Consider the following 26,905-nt stretch of genomic DNA (forward strand, 5'->3'; position numbering starts at 1 on the left):
AGTCATAACTGGGAGGATTCCCCAGTGGCCTTCTTAGTAAAAGGAATAACTAGTGCGGTATTTAACCATGCTGATCAAAGGAATCCAGGCTTCATCCTTCGCCAATACTGAGCTAGAGTTAGGGTTAGGATCTCAGTTGGGGTGGGAATCATGGTACAACAGAAACCCTGGGCAAGGGAAGGGGAAAATCAGCCAGGCTTCCTGTTTCAGGGCAGCATATATACATGTCACGAGGTTTTGTTTCAAAGGCAGGTAAATGGACTTGAGATATAGATCAATCATGATCCAATCCATGATTGGATGGTAGAACAGGCTCGAGCTACTGAATGGCCTCTTGCTGTTCCTATATTGATTTTAGGTAAGGATGGGATTGGGCTTGGTGGTGATGCTCATCACTGTTGACCAGCCTCATGAGAACCACTGTCTAGATTCTCACAGGAAAATTGACTGACTGGTTGAGGAGGCTGAAAAGCTGCCGGTGTTTGTGACATTGTACCCCATAGGAGTCAGCGCCCACATTGTTCCCGAAGTATTGTAAAGAGAATGCTCTTCATTCAGATTGTTCTCATTCCCAATAAATAAATAAAAATGACCCTACTGACAGAGTTGCAGTATTCCATAATGGGGTCCTAACCACTAGCTTCTCCCCACTGTTAACAGAAGATGGAAGCCGCATATTATGACAACATATTGGAGCAGCAGCGTCTGGAACCAGAATTTTTCAGGGTTGGGTTCTATGGTAGGAAGTTTCCATTTTACCTGCGGGTGAGTATAGTTGTGTTTGTTGTATTTTCAGAGGCATTTTTCTTCCCACAACTGTTTAATTTGCCCAGTTGCTCACAGAGAAATACAGGTAAAGGAAGTCATTGTAGCTCAGCCTTCCAACAGAAACCTGCAATGTTCCTTCCCCTCCTGTCACATCCATTCCTCTTGAGATTTTGCCTGTATTACCATAACTTTTCATGTATTACTTTACCCCTCCTTACAAAAAAAATCTCAACTGTATAAATTGTTCTACTTAACCACAGGGGTAGTGTGGGCCAGGCAGATGGTTTCTACATTGCAAATGTCACCTGTAAGGCAATTATTCTGGACAGTGCTGCACAGATTCTACCTAACACCTTCAATTCAAATTCAGGTGGCTTTCCACAATCTGAAATGAGACTCCTAGCCCAATTTCAAATCGGAAGTTGTCATTCAAACCCGAACCAGATCCAAGTTCCAGTTACTTTCTCACATCAAATTTCATTCCCTTTTCTCAGTTGAAATTCACATTCCATTTCTCTTTCTGCCCCTGCACTGTTACCATCAGAGTCAGCCAAGGATCTGTCCATAACACCAGCACCCTCCCCCGCCTCCTCTTTCTCGTCTACATGCTACCACTTGGTGATGTCATCCAAAGACATGAGCTCTGACAATATCCCTCTCTACCTCTCCATCACCTCTCTCGCCATTGCTGCCTCTGTATTGTCAGCCTGCTTGTCCAATATGCAGTCTTGGATGACCTACCATTTCTTCCAGTTGAACATTGCAAAGACTGAAGCCACCATCTTCAGCCCCCGCACCAAAACCTTTGCACTCACCACTGATTCCATCCCTTTTCTTGGCCCCTGTCTCAGGCTGCACAAGACTGTTCACACCCTCGGTGTCCTATTTCACCCCTAGCTGAGCTTCCAACCCCATATCCTCACCACCACACAAACACCTACTTCCACATAGCTCTCCCGTTTCCACCTCTATTCTAGCCTGTCTGTCAATCAAACCCCCATCCTGCCTTTGTCACCTCCAGACATGACCATTCCAGTGCTGTCCTGTCCCATCCTACAGAATTTACTCCATAAACTTCAGCTCATTCAAAAGCTCTGCCTCCTGTAACGGATCTTACAACAGGTGGCAATGATCTATCATCCATGACTTCACAGACTGGTTCCTGATACTGTCATGCCTCCAATTTGAAATGTTCACCTTTATCGCCTCACTTCTGCCCTACCCCAGAGACTTCTCTACTCTTCCAATTCTGGCTTCCCTCCATTCGCTGCACCTCCTTTACTGCATTAAATTCTACACACCCACATCCGATCTCACTGCCTAATCCCACACTCCCACATCCGGTCTCACTGCCTAAATTACACACTCCCACATCTGGGTCGCAGTGCCTAAACCTACAGCCTCACATCCCGGTCTCACTGCCCACACTCCCACACCCGGTCTGACTGCCTTAATCCCACATTCCCACATCCTGGTTTCACTGCCCTAAATCCCACACTCCCACATCCTGGTCTCACTCCCTTAAATCCCACAATCCCACATCCCAGTTTCACTGCACCAAATCCCACACTCTCAAATCCCAATCTCACTGCACCAAATCCCACACTCCCACATCCCAGTCTCACTGTTCTAAATCCCACACTCACACCCAAGTCTCACATCCTAAATCCCACACTCCCACATCCCGGTTTCACTGCACTAACTCCCACACTCCCACATTCCGGTCTCACTGCCTAAATCCCACACTCCCACATACAAGACGCAATGCCCTAAATCCCACACTCCCACATCACGGTTTCACTGCACCAAATCCCACACTCCCACATCACCATTTCATTGCACCAAATCCCACACTCCCAAATCCTGGTCTCACTGCACCAAATCCCACACCGCCAAATCCAGGTCGCACTGCTGTAATCCCACATTCCCACATCCCGGTCTCACTGCCTAAATCCTAGGCAGTGAGAGTGGGATGTGGGAGTGTGGGATTTGGTGCAGTGAAACCGGGATGTGGGAGAGTGGGGTTTAGGCAGTGAGACAGGGATGTGGGAGTGTGGGATTTAGGCGGTGAGACCAGGATGTGGGAGTGTGGGATTTAGGCAGTGAGAGTGGGATGTGGGAGTGTGGGATTTGGTGCAGTGAAACCGGGATGTGGGAGAGTGGGGTTTAGGGCATTGAGTCCTGGATGTGGGAGTGTGGGATTTAGGGCATTGAGTCCTGGATGTGTGAGTGTGGGATTTAGGATGTGTGAGTGTGGGAATTAGGACAGTGAGACTGGGATGTGGGAGTGTGGGATTTGGTGCAGTGAGATCGGGATGTGGGAATGTGGGGTTTGGTACAGTGAGACTGGGATGTGTGTCTCTATGTGTGGCTGTGTGTGTGTTTCTGCATGAATGCTGAATGTGTCTGTTTAAACTAAATGCCATTTCTTTCATTGCCTATGTGGTTAGACTGCCCTCTGGTGTTTCTACATGGTTAGTACCGTGAAGATTTGTCAGGTCCAAGATGGCAAATCTTACTGAAAGTAGTGTTGCTAACTGGATAACACACTCGAAGCTGCGCAGCATCAGAATCACATCAAGACACTCACTTAGCGACATACAAGTTGATTTCCCTGATGAATTGACAAAAAGTAAATATCACATTATGGGGCAGAATTTATATTGCATACTGGAGTAATGATTTTAAAAGCATTCCATGTGAAAAGCATGGTCGTGCATCCTATATCTTGGTATTTGTAATAATAAAACAAAATTACGATGGACAGATGTTCTGCAGCATGCAGCGATGTTGTAGGAGGTGTCGAGCAGTATTTTTATTCTCTCACCTGTTGTTGTGCCCGTCCTTGAGGACATTATTTCTATTATTGGTTTCAGTTCTGGTTTTTAACGGGTTTATTGGTGTCGATGTGCTTGTGATGAATATGCATTTTTTTGCAGCACAATACTTACTACAGAGTGCCCTGCTGTGGTATAAATTCTGGGCACAAGTTGGATGGCACAGTGGGTTCGTACACTAACTTTTCAATTTGAAATCTGAGTTAAGGTCCAGCCCAGACAATCCTCATCAACGTTTCCTCGGCCTGCCACAGCCTATAAGGATCCAATGTGACAGTTTGGGGAGTCTCAATCTAGATTCCATTGGGCATGAACCTAAAACACAAAGTTTGGAATTAAGGTGACAATCCCACTCAGCGAGGCCACTGAATTGCTAATGTAAGAAATAGAAATATGGCAAACAGGTGCAGTAGGAGTTGTTAATCTCAGGTTGGGCTGAGGCAATGTTGTTAGAATTTTGGGTCAGTGTAGAGGGAGATTTACTCTCCATCTAGCCTGTTTTTGTAGCTGAGCAACAGGTGGCCACCTATTTGGAAGGGGAGAAGGCACCCAAATAGAGCACTCCACTTGCACAAGATCTAGGCTGGCATTCCAGTGCAGTACTGAGGGAGTGCTGCACTGTCAAAGGTGCAGTCCTTCAGATGAGCTGTCAAACAAATGCCCCGTCCACCCTCTCAGTTGGATGTAAAAGATCCCGTGACACGATTTTGAAGAAGAGCAATGGAATTTTGCTCTGTGTCCTGGTCAGTATTTATCCTTCAGCTAACATCACTAAAACAGAAATGCAAATTCTTTCCTTCTCTACCTCATAACTCACAGCACTTGCAGTTTGCTTTATCTTTGATCTCTACCCACACTTTGATAAATATCCTGAAACTACCCAGGCATAGTGATACTGAGCCATGCAGGCCCAGATTAAATCCCCACTGTATTGGTTGACCTCAGCTGGGAAGCGAGAGGAGCACAGCAATTGGCTTCAGCTCCTTTTTATTTATTTTTTTAAATTTAGAGATACAGCACTGAAACAGGCCCTTCGGCCCACCGAGTCTGTGCCGACCATCAACAACCCATTTATACTAACCCTACACTAATCCCATATTCCTACCATATCCCCACCTGTCCCTATATCCCCCTTCCACCTACCTATACTAGGGGCAATTTATAATGGCCAATTTACCTATCAACCTGCAAGTCTTTGGTGGTGGGAGGAAACCGGAGCACCTGGCGAAAACCCATGCAGACACAGGGAGAACTTGCAAACTCCGCGCAGGCAGTACCCAGAATTGAACCCAGGTCGCTGGAGCTGTGAGGCTGCGATGCTAACCACTGCGCCACTGTGCCGCCCATTCCTTGGGTGAGGAAGGGAAATATTAATTAAAGTTCCAAGCCCCTGATCACATCCTTTCTTCACCCATCATCTGCACACGTGAGTTGTCTGTGCTCACACTTAGAGACTGGTCACTGGGTCAGACATCAAAAGTGAAGCTGTGGCAGTGAACCTGGACCCTAGCAAGAGATGAAGCCTTCTATAGAGGGACAGAGAAAAGATGGGAGGTTGAAGAAATTCAAGCAAAAAGCATTCCGTAGGAAGAAGGAAATGAACTTTGTAGCAGTGATAGAGGAACTTCATTCATCTGCTCATATTCCTGGTACCAGTTATGAGCCGCCTTTCTGGTCAAGACCAGTGTTAAAAAGAATAGGAGCAAACACAAGCAGGAAATCCATCATCCATGTCTCCACATCCTGTGATACTGTTAGTTGATATAAGGGAACTGAAAGGATATTATATTTTTAATCATTTTCTAACTGCTGTTACTGCTCATGAAAAATGGGCAGCACATAAATTACATTTATTTAATTTACATTTTTAAAAGATAATTTGCACGTAGAGCTTCTTCACTGCAGCTGCTTGCCCCCAAGAAAAATCCAGACCCAGAGCAAAATCTGATTCACTTCAATATGCTGCAGGTTATGCAGTGCTTGGTCAATTTATATTCTCCCTGGCCATCTCACAATTTGGATCAAATTTCTTCCTTCTAATTACAATGTGAGGTGATGATCCTTTCATTCACTTTATTGAGATAACTTACTTAAGCAAGAATGTACTGACCTTCATAGTGTGATTTTCACCTTGCCTTTGGCAGTGCCCACCGACTTTGTTTTTGTATCCCAATAAATTGGCCATGGCATTGCCCACAGGCAGTTACTGAATAATAGTTCTGTTTAAATACAAGATGATGATGGAGTTCACAGCCACCTGATATCCGCAGCCTATGACTACAGCATCTCTGGGAACTGTTTACTTAGGAGATTCCCATTATAACTGTGTACATTGGCAGCTTCAGTGTTACATGTTGATATAAAAACAGAACCAAAAATTATGACAGCAGGAAGTGAAGTTTGTGAATAGGAAGTGCACCACATAATATTTAATAGACTTTTAATATCTATATAAACACGGAAGGTTCACAAACCACTGACCACCTCCAGGCGCGTATCCATTGTCTCTCGAGATAAGGAGGCCCAAAAGAAAGAAGAAAGAAGAAAGATAAATTATATATACATATCTCGATTATTCAGTTGTAATGAGCACCACAGCCCATTAACTGTTTTCAGATACCGAAGCACTGTGTATATTTCCTGTACTTTCGATTTTAGATATTTTTTAGACTTCAGTCTTTCTTTTCATCCCTTTATATAATTGTTAATTGTTTCTTCAGTCTGACTTTTCCTGTTTGTTCTCCTCACTGACCCCAGAACAAGGAGTTTGTGTGCCGTGGTCATGATTACGAGAGGCTGGAGGCCTTTCAGCAGAGGATGCTGACTGAATTCCCACAAGCCATTGCCATGCAGCATCTCAACCAGCCAGATGAAACCATCCTGCAGTCTGATGCACAGTGTATCCTTCCACCTTGGGCAGCTTCCCCAGTGACTGTGCTGCTTAAGGCTGTCAATAGCTCACCCTAACAGCCCAGAAGGTCGCAGGTCCAATTTCCAGGCTGTGTTCAGTTGGCTGATGTCAGCAATGGTGATAATAATAGGGACAGTGCAGTTGCCCTCAGCTGCCCTGAGCTCATGAGAGACAGAATTAGTCAAGGTTCCCCACCCTGATCCAAGTCCAATGTAGGTGCGGGCTCAGTTGTGACGTCCTTTATGGAGAATGGACACTTACTGACTAGTTGCATACAGGAAGCAAGGCCAGTTGGACAAGGTACCGGGGGCTGCAGGTGCCCATGGAACCAGGCCCTGGCAAACGGCAGCACCTTTAGGAGATGAAGAGGGAAAATTGGAAAAACAACACTGTTAAACAAGCAATAAAAACAGAAAATGCTGGAAATACTCAGCAGGTCAAGCAGCATGTGTGGAGAGAGAGACAGAGTTAATGTTTGGGGTTGATGACCTTTCATCAGAAAGTCTGCCTGACCTGCTGAGTATTTCCAACATTTTCCGTTTTTATTTCAGATTTCCAGCTTCCGCAGTATTTTGCTTTTGTATTAACTGTTAAACAAACCATTGTTTTCCTGAATAATCTAATACTGCTTGTCCATTAACCAGAGGAAGTAGCAATTATTCTGCAGATGGTGGTGGACCATGTTCAGGTAAGGTGATGGAGAGGACCATTTTTCGCTGCACCATTTTCTTTGACCTTGTGTGTAGATCTGCAGATTTATGCAGTGTGCCCAATTCCGGAGAATGTGGAAGTTCTCCAGATGGAGAGAGTTCCGGACCGGATCAAGAGCTTCTACCGTGTAAACAATGTCAGCCGCTTTCGATACGACAGACCCTTTCATAAAGGTTCAAAGGACATGGAGAACGAGTTCAAGGTGAGCTTAGCCACAGATCCCATAGCCTCTCTCACTTTTCCAGTTGGCCTACATTTTGCAGCAAGACACTAATACTTGTAGTTTACAAGGCTATGCCACACAAGAAGCTGTTATGATAGCTGCTGATGGAGTCCTTCAGGTGGAGGTAGCCATAGATAGAATGCGCTGGTAAAATCTTGGCAGGTGTCTATGAGCCAGCAAAGTTGGATAATATGAAATAAAAATCGAAAATGCTGAAAACACCCAGCAGGTCTGGCAGTGACTATGGAGTGAGAAACAGAGTTAGTGCTTCAGGTCGATGACCTTTCATCAGAACTGGAAGATGCTGGAGATGAGCAGCTTTTAAACAAACACAGAGCCAGGGAAAACACAAAAGGGAAAAGTGTAAGAATCCTGGGAAATCCTTACATTGGGTTTTCTTGCTAATTAATGAAAACTAACTTAAATACTTTGACAGGCTGTACACTTGTTTAATTTCATTGTTATATGGAATCTTATACTAAACTATATTTTTAATGCTGTTTGTGATACGCTCTGGGTAAAAGCGGCTGAGAGGTGACTTGAAGGGGAATTGTGGTTTGGGCCTCATTGACCAAGTGTTTTTGACTCCGAAGGGTTTGAAAGGGCCCACATTGTAAAAAAAAGTAAACTGCAGCAGAAACCCAATAGCATGCAAAAACAGGTGGCCTGCTGTGTGAGAACTAAAAGATAAACACCTTAGCAGAATCTCAGAGGCCCAGATGTAGATAGAGCTGAGACAAAATAACTAGATGCCAAGGCCAGCTTGTTATTCTTGCTTTTGTCAGGCACTGGTATTGAAATGTTTACGAGCTGATAAGAATCCTAGCTTGGGAAGTCAGAGATTTTGAGAGTCTGACCTGGCTTGGGCAGGCAGATGGGTAAATGACACCTTTTGTAATTAGGCCATTCAAATAATAGCGAGGTAATGATTGGGTTAAATTGGTCTCCTTTGGCTTTGTTGTGTAAAGATAGTAAAAGACGAGATTCCCCAAGCACAGAGATTGTAGGTAATATGTGTGGCATTGAATGACGCAATAGTACCTGGGACACGACGTGGAGATTGCACCTCTACCCAGGGCATATTGGTAATGCTATTGCGCTTTGGTACTACTGATCAGACATTAGCATGTGTCAAGTCTTACTTATACTGAATAAAATAACCACAGTCACCAATAAGCGGATCACTTTGAATCATTTCAGAACTTTAGAGAATAAGGGGTTAAAGGGTTAAATGACTCTGATACCCCAAATTACAACAAAAGATCTGTGATAGGGTGGATAAGTTGGAGAATATGTTGCAATAGCAGAAATAAAACAGATTTCTGATGACTTAATGAATTTAACCAATGAATCAATCATTAGGAACAAAATTGGAAATTATTGGTATGAAAATAACCTAATAAGTGGCAATTAACACAGTTTCAGAAGTGGTGTATGATAAAAGGGCATCCCAAATGATCTTTGGAAAGCCTGATAATATATTGTATCTCCAATGACAGAAAGCTTTTGAGAGAGTGCTACGTGAAAGGCTGTTATATAAATTTAAAACAATGAGTATCCTGGGTCAAGCTTGGGAATTGATAAGGAACTGGCTGAAAGCAGGGTACTAGTTAGGGGAGTGAATTGGGCTGGAGAGATGTACTGAGCAGAGTGCCCCAGCGATTGGTATTGGGAGTCCTGTTGTTTCTGATGGACATAAATGACCTGGATTCTGAAACAGTGCAAGTTGGGGAAATTCACAAACGATATCAAGTTGGGGGAGAGAGAAAATCAAGTTTGACGAAGCAGCCAAGGAAGCACAGAAGGATGGAGAAATTTGGCAAATGGATAGAGATTGAGAGAAGTCTACAGTTGCCCTTGCCACCCCTCGGCTAAAGAGCGAGAGGAACATCAGTCAGGTTTTCTGTTCTTTCTGATCACTATCTATTCATGAAAATAGGTAGGTTAGGACAGGATCAGGCTCAGCAATAGTTCAATGCACAGTCAAATAGCCTGCTCCCATTCACTGTCTGCACTCGCATGTGAAGACTGGCCACTTGGCTGAGGCCCTGGCTGGAGAGCAGTTCCCCAGGGGTGACTGACCTCCAGTACCTTCCCAAAGTTCCTGTCCTTCATGTGTAAACCTGGAAGGTGAATGTCAGCAAGCTATTTGGTGGTGAGGGGCATCATAGCTGAGTCGGATTTTGTCCTTCACCCAGAATCCAAATATGCACTTCCAGCAGCAGAGGAGTCGGAGCCCTCATTGAGTACCTCTTCCCAGCCCTTCTGCTTCAAAATGTTTTATGTTCAGTGTGCCTGTTAAAAACCATACCCTACAGGGTAGATGCAGGAAGGATGTTTCCCCTGGCCTGGGGGGGTCTAGAACCAGGAGACACAGTCTCAGAATATGAGGCAGACCATTTAGGACTGAGATGAGGCAGAATTTCTTCACTCAGAGGGTGGTGAATCTGTGGAATTCTCTACCCTAGAGGGCTGTGGGAGACTCAGTCATTGAGTATGTTCAAGACCAAGATTGATAGATTTCTAAATATTAAAGATATCAAGGGATATGGGGATAGTGCAGGAAAATGGCATTGAGGAAGAAGATCCGCCATGATCAAGTTGAATGGCCCAGCAGGCTCAAGGGGTCGAATCGCCAACTCCTGCTCCCATGTTCAAAGTCAACGACCAACTGGCAGAGCAGGGGGAAGCAGATCACTTAGATTACGGTAAGTACACACCTTTCATTGGGAGTCTGAGGTTTACAGGCAACAGCTCATTTCCCCTTTCCCTCCCAGTGTCTGTGTTCCTGCTGCAAAACCCAGACTTTCTGTTTTTTTAGAGATAATGTATGTATGTTATTCTTTCGACAAGTCTCACTTTTAAGAGAAAATATACTGGAGGATTCATAGTGAAACATAGGGGTCATTTTAACAAAACTCGCCAGGCAAGAAACCTACTGTGTAACCGCTTTGCAGAACACCTCCGTTTCAGTCCACAAATGTGACCCTGAGCTTCCAGTCATTTGTCATTTCAATTCTCCACCTTGCTCCCACTCTGACCTTTCTGTCCTTAGCCTGCTACAGTGTTCCAATGAAGCTGAGTGCCACCTCAAGGAACAGCACTTCATCTTTCGACTGGGCACTTTACAGCATCTGGACTCAACATTGAGTTCAACAATTTTGGATCATAACCTCCGCCCTCCCATTTTGTTTCATTTTTGCTTGCTGGTTTGTTTGTTTTTTCTCTTGTTTCTCTCTTATTTCCTTGACTTTGCTTTCAGGCGGCAGTTATTCAGGATCCTGCTATTCACGCCTCCTCTAGACACATCTTTTGTTTCTTTACTTGTCCCATTACCACTCCCTTTAGCCTTGCACCATGAAACCTTTTGTCATTAATCTTCCTGCTCTCCATGCTATCACAGACCTTCCCTTGTGTTCTACTTCCCACCCTCCCTCCTTTCACTCACTCAAAACCTATTGCAATTCTAACTTTTCTCAATTCTGATGAAAGGTCTCAGACTTGAAATGTGAACACTGTTTCTCTCTCCACAGATGTTGCCAGACCTGCTGAGTATTTACAGCACTTTCTGTTTTTATTCCAGATTTCTAGCATCCGCAGTGTTTTGCTTTTGTAAGAAACCCACTGGATTGGGTGGAGTGCTGGCTTTACAGCCAGACCAATATTATTCTCCACTGACATCAGTGTAGAATAAAATCAGGCAATGGGTAAAACCAGCATTGCATTCGATCCTGTCAGCAGGTTAGGTTAAAATTGTTCCCAGAACTTCTAGAGAACAGCAGCTTCAGCTGCGCAGACTGGAAGATAAGGTAATGGATGTGCATGAGTGAGGTTCTGGATCTGTGTGTGTGGAAGAGAAAGTTACTGAGGCCTGCGACATGCTGAGGTGACAGAGTTTGTGTGACATGCAGGACCACAGTGTGTGAGGTACTGCGGTAACAATGGCAATAATGATTTTGTATCATCCTCTGTCCTGCTGTAGAGTCTCTGGATCGAGCGCACAACCCTAACCCTTGCACACAGTTTACCTGGGATCTCCCGCTGGTTTGAAGTAGAGAAGAGAGAGGTGGTAAGATCCTGCTATCTAATGCTGTTTTGAAATGGATCTGTGTTATTACCCCAGGGAGACATTGAATTATGAACCAGTCCTGCTTCCAGAGTTGTTCCTTTAGTGAGGGAGTGAGGGTATTGATTCACACACACCATCTCCACTGTCATTCATTATGTCCATTTTGGATCTTCCAACACCCCAAACCCAGCCCCGGCAGGAAATTTTTTAATTAAATGAAAGATCAAGGCCCATTGCACAAGATTCTGAAGTTATTGAGGCGAATAGGAGGAAAAGATATGGTAAATGGAGAAGAAATGGTTAGGTGATGCCAATCTTCAATTATAAAAGCAAAAGAGGATGAGGAGTTTGGGTTTTGAAGTCCTGGGAAAGACTGAGGGGGTAATTTTAAGCTCACCTGCTCAGTGGGAAATTGACAGGATCAAATCAGCCTTAAATCAGTTCTAACATCACGACCCATGTAATTCCCATTTACTTTGGCCAGTTGGATCCCATCAGTTTGCCACCGGGTGGGTTCAGTGAAAATGACCTCCTGAATCAGAGTAGAAGATGAGTCTAATCTCTCTGTTTGACAGATAATCCTAGGCTCAGTGTTCCTCTCTTATGCTTCCTAAATTCCAAATCCTCCAACCTACACAGTTCTCTCTACATTCTCCCTGTTGAAGTCAAGACTCATCGCACCAACTCCTATTCTAATTCAGGAGGTCAATTTAATCTAACCCACCCAGTGGCAAACTGATCAGACCCAACTGTCCAGTCTTGACTTCAACTGTGAGAATGCAGCGAAAAGTGCATCGGATGGAGTCTTTTGAGCTTAGGAGAAACAAGAGAGGAAGGTTCAGAGGAGCACTGAACCTAGGATTCTCAGTCAAATGGAGACATTAGACAAGTTCCAACAGAAATCCTGGGGCAAATGCCTGATCTGTCCTCTTTACCTTCCCTCAGAGCTGACTGTGTGGAGAAGTGCCCATCTGAACCTGCATCCAGGCCCTCAGTGGCTCAGTGTGTAAATGCATTGCCTGGAGTGGCTCTCTGCTATCAATATTCAGCATCTGTGCTAATTAAAGTCAGGGTGATGGTGAGGCAACACAGTTGGCCTCAGCACCCTTGTGGCAGGTGGGGGAGAACTTTCAGTCAGAGTTCCCGATCAATATTCTGTCCCTCTGCTGGAAATGTGCATGTTACGGACACCCATTGTGGTCATGATCAGGCTCAGCTCTGATGTTCCTCCATTTTTGAATAGCTTGCCATGATTGTCTTTAAAAACAGCAGCCAGCACTAAAACAGTAATGCACAACACCCTGGGATGGAGGGATACACAGTTTCCTGTTTCACAGCTGTGAAGAGCCAGGTGTCCTCACTCAGGAAGAGGAGTTAGATCTGTCTCTGCTTGGCTGCTCTCATGTGCTTCTCAGCAGCCAACTGTATCGCTCAGAAGGTCCCAGAGCTTCAGTTTATGTTGATTTGGCCGATCTCAGCCAGGATGCTGATGGGGGAGGTGCGGTGGAGACAAGGACACTAAAACAGATCCCCTCCTCATGGCAGTGTGACAAGGGCCAGAAGCTCACAGTTTGGGGTAGTGAGGTGCCACTCTATGCCCTGGATGTGCCACCCAGTCCACTTCTTGTTACAAGAAGGCACAGAATTGTGGAGATGGGACCAACTGACTGAAGTGTACAAAAAATAGTAAAGTTCATTTTTCTCACCTGTCTCTCTCTTTGGGCTGTATACCCAGTTGGATGAGCTTTGCCAGCTGGCAATTCAGCAACACCCGAGAGTGGCGTGGCTCATGGTCACTTCCTCCAGTCCTTCTTACCATCTCCTGTAACAACATGGCTGAGAGGAGACTGCCTTTGTGGATTGCACTCAATGGCACTGTGTATGGATGTTACAGAGCATCCATCACCCACTCCCTTACCCCACAACATATCATTACACTATTCTGCTCCCTGCGGTCACATGATCACAGATACAAATAAGGGAGGGCATTTGACCCATTTTTATCTTATATTTATCATTTTTATCTTCGCTCATCAGCCTCATAATCCCCCCAATTCCTAAATAATTTCATGATTTTGGCTTCCACTGCCCCACTTACAAATCCATTCCATGTGCTGATCACTCTGTATATGAAGAACAAATGTTCTAGATTTGCCATTTACTGTGCTTCTGTGTTTAGTTTGAAATAGTGCTGCAGATTTATTGTTTCTACATCATTAATTGTCTTACAAACCTTAATAGGGTCGTTTCTCAGTCACCTTCCTTTCCTGAATTTCTGCACTGTGTCCTCCTGGCCCAGTGGCTGAAGGTACCAGCCAGTACAGTATTAAAACCAGACAGTCCCAGCGTGGATTCCCAGTCTGTGTGTTGATCTCTGCTGGCTGTTGGCGACGAGCCCTGCAACAGGTCTGAGAGCACTGCATTCGGACAGGGAGAAGCAGCCAGTGTTAGCACTTCTGATGGCCATCCAGTGACACAACCACCCAGAAATTGCATCTGTCGTGTGAGGATGGGATGTGGCTTGGGTGTGTTCAAATCCTTACAAGGTCTGACTCCTTGCTGTCTCTATAACCTCCTCCAACCCGATAACTGTTTGAGATCACTGCACTTCTCCACTTCTGGCTTCTTGCGCATCCCCGATTTTAATCACTCTATCATTGGTGGCCATGCCTTAGGCTGCCTTGGACACTAACTCCAGGATTCCCTTCCTAAATTTCTCACCTCTCCTCCTTTAAGGTGCTGCTTAAAACGACTTACGAAGCACCTTGAGACATTTTACTATGTTAAGATGTGCTATTAATGCGAGTTGTTGCTATGTTTTATCATTGACTTCTGGCAGTTGGAGGTAAGCCCCCTGGAAAACGCCATCTATGTTGTGGAGAACAAAAACCAGGAGCTGCGGACTCTCATCAGCCAGTACCAGCACAAGCAGCTGCACGCCAACATTAATCTTCTCAGCATGTGTCTGAATGGAGTGATAGATGCAGCTGTCAATGGAGGAATAGCCAGATACCAGGAGGTAAGATCAGCTGCAGCAGGCCTGGATTTGCAGTCGGATACAGTGAACTAGAGACAAAATAAAAACAGAAAATTCTGAAAATACTTAGCAGGTCTGGCAACATCTGCGGAGAGAGAAATGGAGCTAATGTTTCAGGTTGATGTCCTATTGTCAGAAATAGAAAAAGTTAGAGATGTAACAGGTTTTAAGCAAGTCAGAGGCAGAAAAAGTTGGGTGGAGAACAAAAGGGAAAGTCTGGAATATGTTAGAAGGCAGGAGAGATTAAATGGCAAAAGGGATGATGGTGCAAGGGAGATGGTACTGGGACAAGTAAAGAAACAAAAGATCGATCTCGAGGAGGTGTAAATGGGAATAGCAGAATCATCACCAACAGCTGCCATCTGAAAAAATGGGGGCAGAGGTTATCTGAAATTGCTGAACTCAGTGTTGAGTCTGGAGGGCTGTAAAGTGCCTAATCGAAACATAAGATGCTGTTCCTCAAGCTTACATCAAGCTTCATTGGAACAGTATAGGAGGCTGAGGACAGAGAGGTCAGAGTGGGGGCGGAGTGGAGAATTAAAATGACAGGTGAACAGAAGCTCAGGGTCATGCTTACGAACACACAGCACTAACACTCCTGAGTTCAGAGAGGAAGGGTGAGAACTGTAGGAATTTCACAATGAAGAGGAGTACTTTAAAATTAAAACATTGCTGGACTCAGAGCCAGTGTAGGTCAGCGAGCACCAGGGTGATGGGTGAATGGAATTTGCTGTGAATTAGGAGATGTGTAACAGAGTTTTAGATAAGCTCAAGTTTGTTGAGGGTGAAAGATAGGAGGCTGAGGAGAACATTGGAATAGTCAATTCTAGCAAAAAAACACATTAATGTAACGTAATGGATGTTGGTAGGAACACAGAATATGCTCTCATTTTTTGAAGGAGAACAACGCCTGTTTCTCCAGTCTCTCCATTAAAGTCTTTAATCCTTGGTTCCATTCTAGTAAATTTCCTCTGCACCCTCTCTAAGGCCTTGATATCCTTCTGAAAGCATGATGCCCAGAATTGGACATAATGCCCCAGCTGCAGCCTAATCAGCCCCCCGAGTTCCTGATTTGCTCCCCACCAGTCCCCATTTCCCACTCCCCACCACCCGGGCACCAGGTCTTTCCCCTCCCCATGAGTTCCAGTCCGCAGGCTCTGGTGGCTAGGCACATGCACAGCTGCAAATGAGGTGTGCATGCACGGCTCCAGTGGCCGGTGGGTAGGCAGGATGGTCTTCGGGCTCAGCCTCTATATGGATGCACATGCACAGAAGGGCAGTTGATACACCTTGCAAGGAATCACACTGAACTTTTTCCAGTTCTACCGAAAGGTCATCAACCTGAAACATTAACTATTTTTTAATTCATTTCATGGTATGTGGGCATCGCTGGCCAGGCCAGCGTTTATTGCCCATCCCTAATTGCCCTTGCGAAAGTGGTGGTGAGCTGCCTTCCTGAACCCCTCTAGTCCGTATGGGGTAGGTACACCCACAATGCTGTTAGGAAGGGAGTTCCAGGATTTTAACCCAGCGACAGTGAAGGAACGGTGATATAGTTCCAAGTCAGGATGGTGTGTGCCTTGGAGGGGAACTTGCAGGTGGTGGTGTTCCCATGCATTTGCTGCCCTTGTCCTTCTAGTTGGTAGAGGTCATGGATTTGGAAGGTGCTGCCTGAGTAGCCTTGGTGTGTTGCTGCAGTGCATCTTGTAGATGGTATACACTGCTGCCTCTGTGCGTCGGTGGTGGAGGGAGTGAATGTTTCTGTTCGGGATCCCAATCAAGCGGGCTGCTTTGTCCTGGATGGTGTCGAGCTTCTTGAGTGTTGTTGGAGCTGCACCCACCCAGGCAAGTAGAGAGTATTCCATCGCACTCCTGACTTGTGCCTTGTAGATGGTGGACAGGCATTGGGGAGTCAGGAAGTGAGTTACTCGCTACAGGATTCCTAGCCTCTGACCTGCTCTTGTAGCCATGATATTTATATGGCTACTCCAGTTTAGTTTCTGGTCAATGGTGAGCCCCCCAGGGGGATTCAGTGATCATAATGCCAGTGAATGTCAAGGGGAGATGGCTCGATTCTCTCCTGTTGGAGATGGTCATTGCCTGGCACTTGTGAGGTGCGAATGTTACTTGCCACTTATCAGCGCAAGCCTGGAAATTGTCTAGGTCTTGCTGCATTTCTACATGGACTGCTTCAGTATTTGACGAGTCACAAATGGTGCTGAACATTGTGCAATCATCAGCGAACATACCCACTTCTGACCTTCTGATTGAAGGATGGTCATTGATGAAGAAGCTGAAGATGGTTGGGCGTAGGACACTAACCTGAGGAACTCCTACAGTGATGTCCTGGAGCTCAGATAATTGACCTCCAACAACCACAACCATCTTCCTTAGCACTAGGTATGACTCCAACCAGCAGTTTTCCCCCTGATTCCCATTGACTCCTGTTTTGCTAGGGCTCCTTGATGCCATACTCGGTCAAATGCTGCCTTGATGTCAAGGGCAGTCACTCTCACCTCACCTCTCCTCTTGAGTTCAGCTGTTTTGTCCATGTTTGAACCAAGGCTGTAATGAGGTCAGGAGCTGAGTGGCAGTGGCGGAACCCAAACTGAGCGTCGGTGAGCAGGTTATTGCTAAGCAAGTGCCGTTTGATAGCACTGTCAATGACCGATGGGGTGATATTTGGACGGGTTGGATTTGTCCTGCTTTTTGTGTATAGGACATACCTGAGCAATTTTCCACATTGCCGGGTAGATGCCAGTGTTGTAACTATATTGGAACAGCCTGGCTAGGGGCACGGCAAGTTCTGAAGCACAGGTCTTCAGTACTATTGCCAGAATGTTGTCAGGGCCCATAGCCTTTGCGGTATCCAGTGCCTTCAGTCTGAAGACTGGCATCTGTGATGCTGGGGACTTCAGGAGGAGGCCAGAATGGATCATCCACTCAGCACTTCTGGCTGAAGATTGTTGCAAATGCTTCAGCCTTATCTTTTGCACTGATGTGCTGGGCTCCCCCCCATCATTGAGGATGTGGTTATTTGTGGAGCCACCTCCTCCTGTTAGTTGTTTAATTGTCCACCACCATTCACGACTGGATGTGGCAGGACTGCAGAGCTTAGATCTGATCTGTTCATTGTGGGATCACTGAGTTTTGTCTATCGCATGCTGTTTAGCATGCAAGTAGTCCCAGGTTGTATCTTCACCAGGTTGACACCTCATTTTGAGGTATACCTGGTGCTGCCCCTGGCATGCCCTCCTGCACTCTTCATTGAACCAGGGTTGATCCCTCGGCTTGATGGTAATGGTAGAGTGGGGAATATGTCAGGCCATGAGGTTACTGATTGTGGTTGAGTACAATTCTGCTGCTGCTGATGGCCCACAGTGCCTCATGGATGCCTAGTTTTGCATTGCTAGATCTGTTCGGAATCTATCCATTTAGCACGGTGGTAGTGCCACACAACACAATGGAGGGTATCCTCAATGTGAAGGTGGAACTTCATCTCCACAAGGACTGTGCAGTGGTCACTCCTACCAATACTGTCATGGACAGAAGCATATGCGGCAGGCAGATTGGTGAGGACGAGGTCAAGTATGTTTTTACCTCTCCACAGACCCAGTCTAGCAGCTATGTCCTTTAGGACTTGGCCAGCTCAGTCAGTAGTGGTGCTACTGAGCCACTCTTGGTGATGGACATTGAAGTCCCCCACCCAGAGTACATTCTGTGTCCTTGCCATCCTCAGTGCTTCTAAACATGGAGGAGTACTGATTTATCAGCTGAGGGGGGGTTGATCCCTCTCATGATCCCATGTTTGACCTGATGCATGAGACTTCATAGGATCCAGAGTCAATGTTGAGGACTCCCAGGGAAACTCCCTCCCTCCCGACTATGTACCACCACCTCTGCTGGGTCTGTCTTGCCGGTGGGACAGGCCATACCCAGGGATGGTGATAGTCATGTCTGGAACATTGTAAGGTATGATTCAGTGAGTATGACTATGTCAGGCTGCTGCTTGACTGGTCTGTGAGACAGTTCTCCCAACTTTGGCACAAGCCCCCAGATGTTAGTAAGGAGGATTTTGCAGGGTCGACAGGGCTGGGTTTGCCATTGTCGTTTCTGATGCCTAGGCTGGGTGGTCCATCCGGTTTCATTCCTTATCAACTTTTTAGTGGTTAGGTACAAGTGAGTGGCTTGTTAGGCCACTTCAGAAGGCATTTTAAGATTCAACCACATTGCTGTGGGTTTGGAGTCACATGTAGGTCCGACCAGGTAAGGACAGAAGATTTCCTTCTCTAAAGGACATTAGTGAACCAGATGGGTTTTTGCGACAATGGGCAATGGTTTTATGGCCATCATTTTTAATTCCAGATTTTTTTATTAATTGAATTCAAATTCCACCTTCTGTCATGGTGGGATTTAAAACCATGTCCCCCCAGTCCAATCTCTTCCCACCTACATCCTTGACTCTTCTGACGCCCTACGTCATTTTGACAATTTCCAGTTTCCTGGCCCTAACCGCCTCCTCTGCACAACGGACATCCAATCTGTTTACATCTCCATCTTCCACCAGGACAGTCTGAGGGCTCTCCACTTCTTCCTTGAACAGAGGCCCAAGCAGTCCCCATTCACCATTACCCTCCTCCGCCTGGCTGAAGTTGTTTTCACTTTGAACAGCTTCTCTTTCAACTCCACTCACTTCCTTCAAATAAAAGGCGTTGCTATGGGTACCTGCATGGGTCCTAGTTATACCTGTCTTTTTGTGGGATATGTCGAGCATTCCTTGTTCCAATCCTACTCGGGTCCCCTCCCCCAACTCTTTTTCTGGTACATTGATGACTGTATCGGTGCCGTTTCCTGTTCTCGCCCTGAACTGGAAAACTTCATCAACTTTGCTTCTAATTTCCACCTTTCTCTCACCTTCACATGGTCCATCTCCAACACTTCCCTTCCTCGACTTCTCTGTCTCCACCTCTGGGGATAGGCTGTCTACTAATATTCATTATAAACCCACTGACTCCCACAGCTACCTTGTCTACACTTCCTCACACCCTGCCTCCTGTAAGGATTCCATTCCATTCTCCCAGTTTCTCCATCTCTGACGCATCTGTTCTGATGATGCAACCTTTCACAACAGCACTTCTGATATGTCTTCCTTTTTCCTCAACCGAGGATTCCCCCCGACTGTGGTTGGCAGAGCCCTCGGCCATTTCCCGTACTCCTCCCTCCCAGAACCGCGACAGGGTTCCCCTTGTCCTCACTTTCCACCCCACCAGCCCCCACATCCAAATGATCATCCTCCGCCATTTCCGCCACCTCCAGTGAGATGCCACCACCAAACACACCGTCCCCTCCCCTCCCCTGTCAGCATTCTGAAGGGACCATTCCCTCCACAACACCTTGGTCCACTCCTCCATCATCCCCAGCACCGCGTCGCCTTCCCATGCAATCGCAGGAGGTGTAAAACCTGCCCTTTTAGCTCCTCTCTCCTCACTTTCCAAGGCCCCAAACACTCCTTCCAGGTGAAGCAGCGATTTACTTATACTTCTTCCAATTTAGTATACTGTATTCGCTGCTCACCATGCGGTCTCCTCTACATTGGGGAAACCAAACACAAAGCGGTGACCGCTTTGCAGAACACCTTTGCTCGGTCTGCAAGCTTCCGGTTGCTTGCCATTTTAATTCACCACCCTGCTCTCATGCCCATATTTCTGTCCTTTGCCTGCTGCAATGTTTCAATGAAGCTCAATGTAAGCTTGAGGAACAGCATTACAACATCTGATTAGGCACTCTTACAGCCTTCTGGATTCAACATTGAGTTCAACAATTTCAGAGCATGACTGCCATTTTTCTTTTCAAATTTTGTTTTTAATTTATTTTTTTGTTAATCACGTGTCTGTCTTAAACTTGTTTTGCAAGTTTTTGCTTTCGGACAGAGCTGTTCATTATTCTGCCATTAACACTCCCTCTGGACTCATGCTTTGTCTTTTGCTACGACTATGAGCTCTCCCTTTGCCTTTTATTTCGTGACATCTCTGTCATTTAATCTGTCCTGCCCTCTGCCCTATCACACACCTTCCCTTTTGTTCTTTTTCCCCCCTCCCCCCTTTCACTTGCTCAAAGCCTATTACATTTCTCACCTCTGCCAGTTCTGATGAAAGGTCACAGACCTGAAGCGTTAACTCTGTTTCTCTCTCCACAGATGCCAGACCTGTTGAATATTTCCAGTAGTTTCTGTATTTATTTCAGATTTCCAGCATCCGCAGTATTTTGCTTTTATTTTATTTGACTGATTTTACATGTGCGCTGTTCTCTTCACATCCTTAATTTGTTTTTTGTTAGTGTGAATTGTGACCTTACCGGGGTGTGAAATGTTTAGCGTGGTGATCACACTGCAACATTACTGTACAACACTTAACATGCACGTATCAAATTCACCTATCCACTATTTTAATGAGGAGTTAATCAGCTAATCAAATTAACGCCTGCCTTAAAATATCAGACACAGGAATTTCACTCAGGCATTACATTCCGCAGTGTAATTTCCAGGCAGTTGTCTTTTGCATTTCAAGCAAAAAATGTGCACAGAGAGCAGATTGGATGAATCACACAGGTTCTACAAATCAGGCTTTATAGGTCCCATTTCTGTTACTACACTTGTAAGAATAATGAGATGGATATTTAGGTAGTCTGAGCAATACTGTGATCCAGCACACTGCCCTTTCACTTCTGGTAATTGGATTTTAATCCAGCCTGAACTGATGGGACAGAAGTTCCTTCTCTCTGCTGAATGTAAGGATCACTGCCTTTTGGATCCAGTTCCTAGCGAACATGTGTGCAAGGCACAAAACTACTGAAAATAAATCACAAACTGGTAACCTCAGTCAAGTAGGCTGATGTAGAGATGGAAAAATGTGGAGTGCTTTCTGCTGGTCTGGGTGTTGTGCCAAGCAGATGGAACTTTATATCCAACCTGTGTTGTACAGCCCTGAGGGAACTTGGTGCTGTGTCTGTGTAAAAATAAATCAGGAAAGTGTTCATTCTCAACAGGGGGCACTGTCATTTAATGGCCAGAAAACTATTGATGTTGAACGCCCCCATCGCTGCACAGTCCTACTGCTGGCCCTGATTCTGACAAACATGATGACAATTCCTCTCTTTTCAATATTACCCCAACTAAAGAAGGTCTACCAAACACATTTTTGTGAAGATCCTACCCTGTTAATTAATAGGGGAGTCCCCTTAATGTAAAAGGGATTGCTTTTATCCATAAGTGTTGAATAAACTTTTTATGTTTTTTAAACAGATACAGCAATGTAATTCTTGTCAAAATCATTCAATATTGGACCATACAGATCCTTACTGAACCTGAAGCAGTTTTATAATACAATGAGTATATTAAAGGATGACAAGTACCCAGTCAGTGAGTGAGTTCCCAAAGAGGATAATTGATAGCCCATATTCAGTCTCTGCTTGTTGTACACAGCACTGCCCGCGAGTGATGAAGGGGGTTGGTGGGGAGCTGGGAGCTCAATGCTATCTTCTCACAGATACCACATGCAGCTTGAATCCAGTGCCTGAAAATTGTCTCACACGCTGCTTCCCCCGATCCCGTACAAAATGAGCCGCCAGTAAGGAACGAATCCGACCAAGCTAACAAACATGAAGAAGGGCTGGATTTAGTCATGCCTTTGGGTGCCTGGTGCCAGGCCAAAAAGACGAGGAGAACCCTGCCTCAGCCTTTCAGAGCTCCCTCCCACAGCCCTCCCACCACCATGCAATTCTATACGCTAAGGCAGTTAAGTGCCCAGCGCTGGGATCTCCATCCCTTTAAGGACGGCGATCCTGCCTCCAAGAGCTGCCAGACAATCAGAGGACCGGCAGCTCAGTAGTATTGGCAGCGCCACCAGGAGTGGTGGCCACTGCTAGCATTGCAGGAAGCCTGGGAGCCAGCCCAGCGGTGGAGACCTGGAGAGAAGGTAAGTGAGGCAGGGTTGCCAGGGCCAGTCTGGCAAATAGCTCGGTATAATTTTGTAAAGTCATTTTCAATAATTTAAAATCATCTTACTTGCTGGTGGTAGGTTGACACTCTGATAAAAATGTTTATTTTTTATGATAATCCACTTTCAACTGTATGAAGCAAACTGCACCCAGTTACCATTCTTAAATAGTTCAAGGAATATTTTCAAAGCAAATCTTTTTAAATTACATTCTAAAACGCTGCCTGATTGCACTGGTTCATGGCAGATTTTATGTTCAGCAATGTGCAGATGAGTTTGAGAGGAAACTTTGGGGGTAAAACACGTCTCAAAACCAGTGCAATTTGCGCCTGGATTACCAGTTTCATCAAAGTGGAACCTCTATCTCACTTTGTCTTTGCCACAAGTATTGCCAAACACTAGACTCGCTGATCAAATACACAATTTTCTTTCCCTTTGACAGGCATTCTTCCAAAAGGAATACATAGTGAGCCATCCAGAGGACAGTGAGAAGATCAACCAGCTGAAAGAGCTGATGCAGGAACAGGTACTGTGATAATTACTGTTCTCCATTCACCTCTGGACCCGATTCTGCTAGTTTATTCAGAGGCGACAGCCAGAATGATCTGTGGCTCAGTGTGAGTAAGGGGGGACCCACAGAAAACAATTTATGAGGATACTTTGTGATTAGAGACTGTCTGAATGTCAAAAATTCAAATAACTTTAAGTATTTGAAGAAAAATAGTTCCTGAAGAGTCTGAGATCAAGCAGAAGAGATACTAGGGGAGGAATGGGAAAGCGACCATTAGCTAGAATTGTGTGAATGCTCAACTCTTAGCAGGAAGCCATCTTTAAGTATCTGCAAGTCAGCTTTATGTATCAGGAGCTGCCTGAAGCTGCACCTAATTGGCGGAGTTAGGTCACTGAACGGAATGACAGTGGCAGTTTGAAAAACTGATGGCGGGGGGAGGGAACTTTATGCAGTCTGCCATGGCAGATTCGGTGGCATGCAGGGTGATATAATTAGGTGGGAGGTGCTTTTTTGGATTTCCGACGGCGGGATATTTTAGACGAATTCAGTCAGCGGCGGGTTTGCGGTGTTCTGGTCCTCTCCCACCCGGTGGCAGATTACAGCTTTGTATTCATTTAAATAACAAGAATACTCATTACCGTATGCACAGTTACGATTTAATCCTACCTGCCAGATTAAGTGAACGGCGAGCGATATTCCCGTGCCACCTTGTTCATGATTGTTTTACCATGGCATGCAACAGTCAGATTTCCAGCCGCTAAACTAAGGGCACCATTGAAATGGATGTTTGCCTCCAGACCCGGCACCCGCAAGGGTGAATCATCTCAGGGAATGTGGCGACAGCATGGGCAGGGGCTACATGGAGGAGCAGGGCAGGGAACTCAGGGAGGGAAGGGTCGGGTTGATTGGGTGCATGAAGGAGCAGGGCAGAGTGGAGTGTCCAGGTTGTTGAATGGTTGCTGTTGATGGTTAATATGCATTTTGTCGGCTGTGGGGGTGGTGGGTGGATATGATCAGTAGAGTGTGGAGATATTTGGCAAGGGCCTAAAGGGAGGGATGAGTGCTGTCAATGTCGGGAACATGTGGGGCAAATTGAGAGTACTGGCTAGCAGAGGGAACAGTCACAGTCAGTGGGGGCAAACGAATTCTGTAGGGGGGAAGGTCAAGACTAATGGTATTCGACAGCTTCATATGGAAGGGAACAGGACTCGGCAATAATAGTTCGATGTGAGGAGGTTCAAGGATAAGAGTCAGCTTGTCGATAGTAATGGGAGTAGGAACAGCGGGGAGGGATGGCATAAATTCATTGATGATTACACTGTGGACAGTAATTGGGGGAGGCCAAATGGTAACGGAGGGAAGGGTAACGGTAGCATTGGGTGGGTCAAGGGTGATGGGTTCAAGCTGGAAAGTGGCAGGAAGAGGTTGTAAGGTGGGGAGACTTCCCCTGAATTCCACGCACACCATCTTGTCCAACAATAATGGGAACCATGTGGACACTCAAGGATTGCAAAGAGAGTGGGAGGAGGCAACCTGATCTTCTTCCTGGCTGCAATTTGAAGGCAGATTTAAGGGAGCTGTTCATTGCCTTGATGTTTAAGCTCACGAGCAACAAATGGCTGAATCGCCACACACTGCTCACTTATTGTTCAGAAAAGCCAGTGAAATGGGTCTCATACACACAATTTGTCTAGTACCACGGGAAGAAGAGCAAAGGGAGAGACTTCGGAGGGCTCTTTTCCCTCAACTCATAATACCTGAGTGCCAGCAACAGGCAGAACAGGAAGGTGAGGATGCTCCAAATGATAATATCCAGGACAGGCCTTATCGAAGACAGGCACTGGCACGTTATCGCATCCTCAGGACAAGGGCAAATTACCTTCAAATGTCAGAGAGGCAATGCCAGAGACATCTTGGATGTCACATGAAATGGTCACAGAAATTTGTAGGATCCTGCGGCATGACCAGCAGCCGCTCAGCTTCGGTAAGAATCCCATGCCAGTTGCCCTCAAGGTGACTGCTGCATATTTTTTCTCCTTTGGTTCCTTCCAGGGATCCACGAGTGACATATATGACATCTCGAGGTCTGTGATCCACAGGTGCATCAAAGAGGTGACCAGTGCCCTTTTTCAATGTGCCAATGATTTCATCAACTTACCTGTAGACGAGGACAACCAGGCAGCAAGGTCTGCGGCTTTCGGTGCCATCATTGGGTTCTCTAGAGTGCAAGGGGTGATCGACTGTACTCATGTGGCCATTAGAGCTCCCTAGGACCAGCCTGCTGTATTTGTCAATCACAAAGGCTTCCACTCTTTAAACACACAACTGGTTTGTAACCACAGGAGAAGAATCATGCATGTTTGCACACATTTCCCAGGGAGCTGTCATGACTCATACATTTTGAGGAACTCCCAGCAGCTGCCAGCAATTTCTGAGCAATCAGCCAAAGCGGACGGATGGATCCTGGGTGACAAGGGTTACCCCCTTTGTGCATGGCTGATGACATCCCCAAAGTGCTGCTGAAGAGAGGTATAATGCTGCACATGCATCCACCAGCGTTATCATTGAACACACCATTGGCATGCTGAAAATGCGATTCCATTGCCTCAACCAGTCTGCAGGGGCTCTTCAGCATGCGCCACAGAGGGTGTCACGAATAATCGTTGTTTGCTGTGCTTTGCACAACCTTGCAATTAGAAGTGGCAACATTCTGCAGGCAGAGGAACAGGAGGAACACCAGTCCTACTCAGATGAGGATGACTGTGAAGAAGGTGAGGAGGAAGACAACAATGACAACGATGCCATCATCGATATGAGGGCCTAGGAGAGACATGCAAGGAACATCAGGGAGAACCTCATTTATGCATGTTTCAGCCAACAATAAGCCACATCATCAAGGAACATTTGGAGGACAAACAACAAGTCCCCCAGAAATTCCCTTTTGCATGAGGTCTTATTCATCTCTGCAATCTTAACGAAGTGTTGCTGCACTTTCTTGTGATTGGCATTTGAAATCATCTATGGGCGACAATGAATGTGACTACACACCACTGCAAGCAGAGTTAAGTTATGATCGTAGAAAACAAAAGTAAGGCATGACAGTATTGGAAAAAGTTAGTAATCATTAATAAGAACACAGCCATAATTGAAGAGTGAAGGCTCAAATTTCAATGAGAAATAAACACTGGACATTTCCTGAGATGCTTTACAAATATCATTGCATTCCTGCCATAGACCTCCAAAAAACTTCTTTGTAACCATCTGTAACCAAGCAAAACATTACCAAGAGTGGATCAAATTTTGCAAGTAATAAAAATGTTTTAATACATCTTTGCATTCGTGACAATTTGTACATCACCCGTACCACCTTTGTGCTCAAAGCTGTTTCAATTTTCTTTTTCTGCCACTAAGTCTAGTTGCTACCCCGACATTAGCAGATGAGGTGGAGGCAGTCTGTTCAGTGCGCTGCCCTATTACTGTGGATGACTGTGGCTGGCATCCTCTGGAGGAATGGGGCCTTGATGGCTCATCCTACTGGGGGTCTGCAGCAGTGGTGCTTGAGTATACTCTGTGGCCTCACCTGCTGGAAGTAAGGAGGTCAATCTCAGGGGGGGAAGGATGAGATGCCGCTTACCGTGGAGGTGTACTGAGAGGAAGGCCCCAGTGCAGCTGGCGCACTCTCGTCTTCCATCTGTGTGCACAATGGCACCTGCCTGTCTCCATGAGGGGAAGGGGCACTGTTTGTGTCTCCGCTGCGGGTGCCCACACTCGAGTAGCAGAATGCTACGTGGCCAAAGAATCCTCCTCTGGGGAGGAAGAAGAAACCAATGCCCCAGAGGGTGCA

The 26,905-nt window shown here is 45.8% G+C and overlaps 1 protein-coding gene across 1 annotated transcript in view; it reads left to right on the plus strand.

The window, feature by feature from the left end:
* dock3 (dedicator of cytokinesis 3) overlaps positions 1 to 26,905 on the plus strand; it is a 1,369,418-nt gene that overhangs the window by 1,290,748 nt on the left and 51,765 nt on the right. The window contains exons 40-45 of the mRNA XM_068052296.1: positions 661 to 765; positions 6,363 to 6,504; positions 7,263 to 7,429; positions 11,433 to 11,519; positions 14,359 to 14,538; positions 22,993 to 23,076. Of these exons, the coding sequence (XP_067908397.1) occupies positions 661 to 765; positions 6,363 to 6,504; positions 7,263 to 7,429; positions 11,433 to 11,519; positions 14,359 to 14,538; positions 22,993 to 23,076 (765 nt within the window). The remainder of the gene's footprint in view (positions 1 to 660; positions 766 to 6,362; positions 6,505 to 7,262; positions 7,430 to 11,432; positions 11,520 to 14,358; positions 14,539 to 22,992; positions 23,077 to 26,905) is intronic.

This window comes from Heterodontus francisci, chromosome 19 (assembly GCF_036365525.1).
Source record: "Heterodontus francisci isolate sHetFra1 chromosome 19, sHetFra1.hap1, whole genome shotgun sequence".
NCBI lineage: Eukaryota > Metazoa > Chordata > Chondrichthyes > Heterodontiformes > Heterodontidae > Heterodontus > Heterodontus francisci.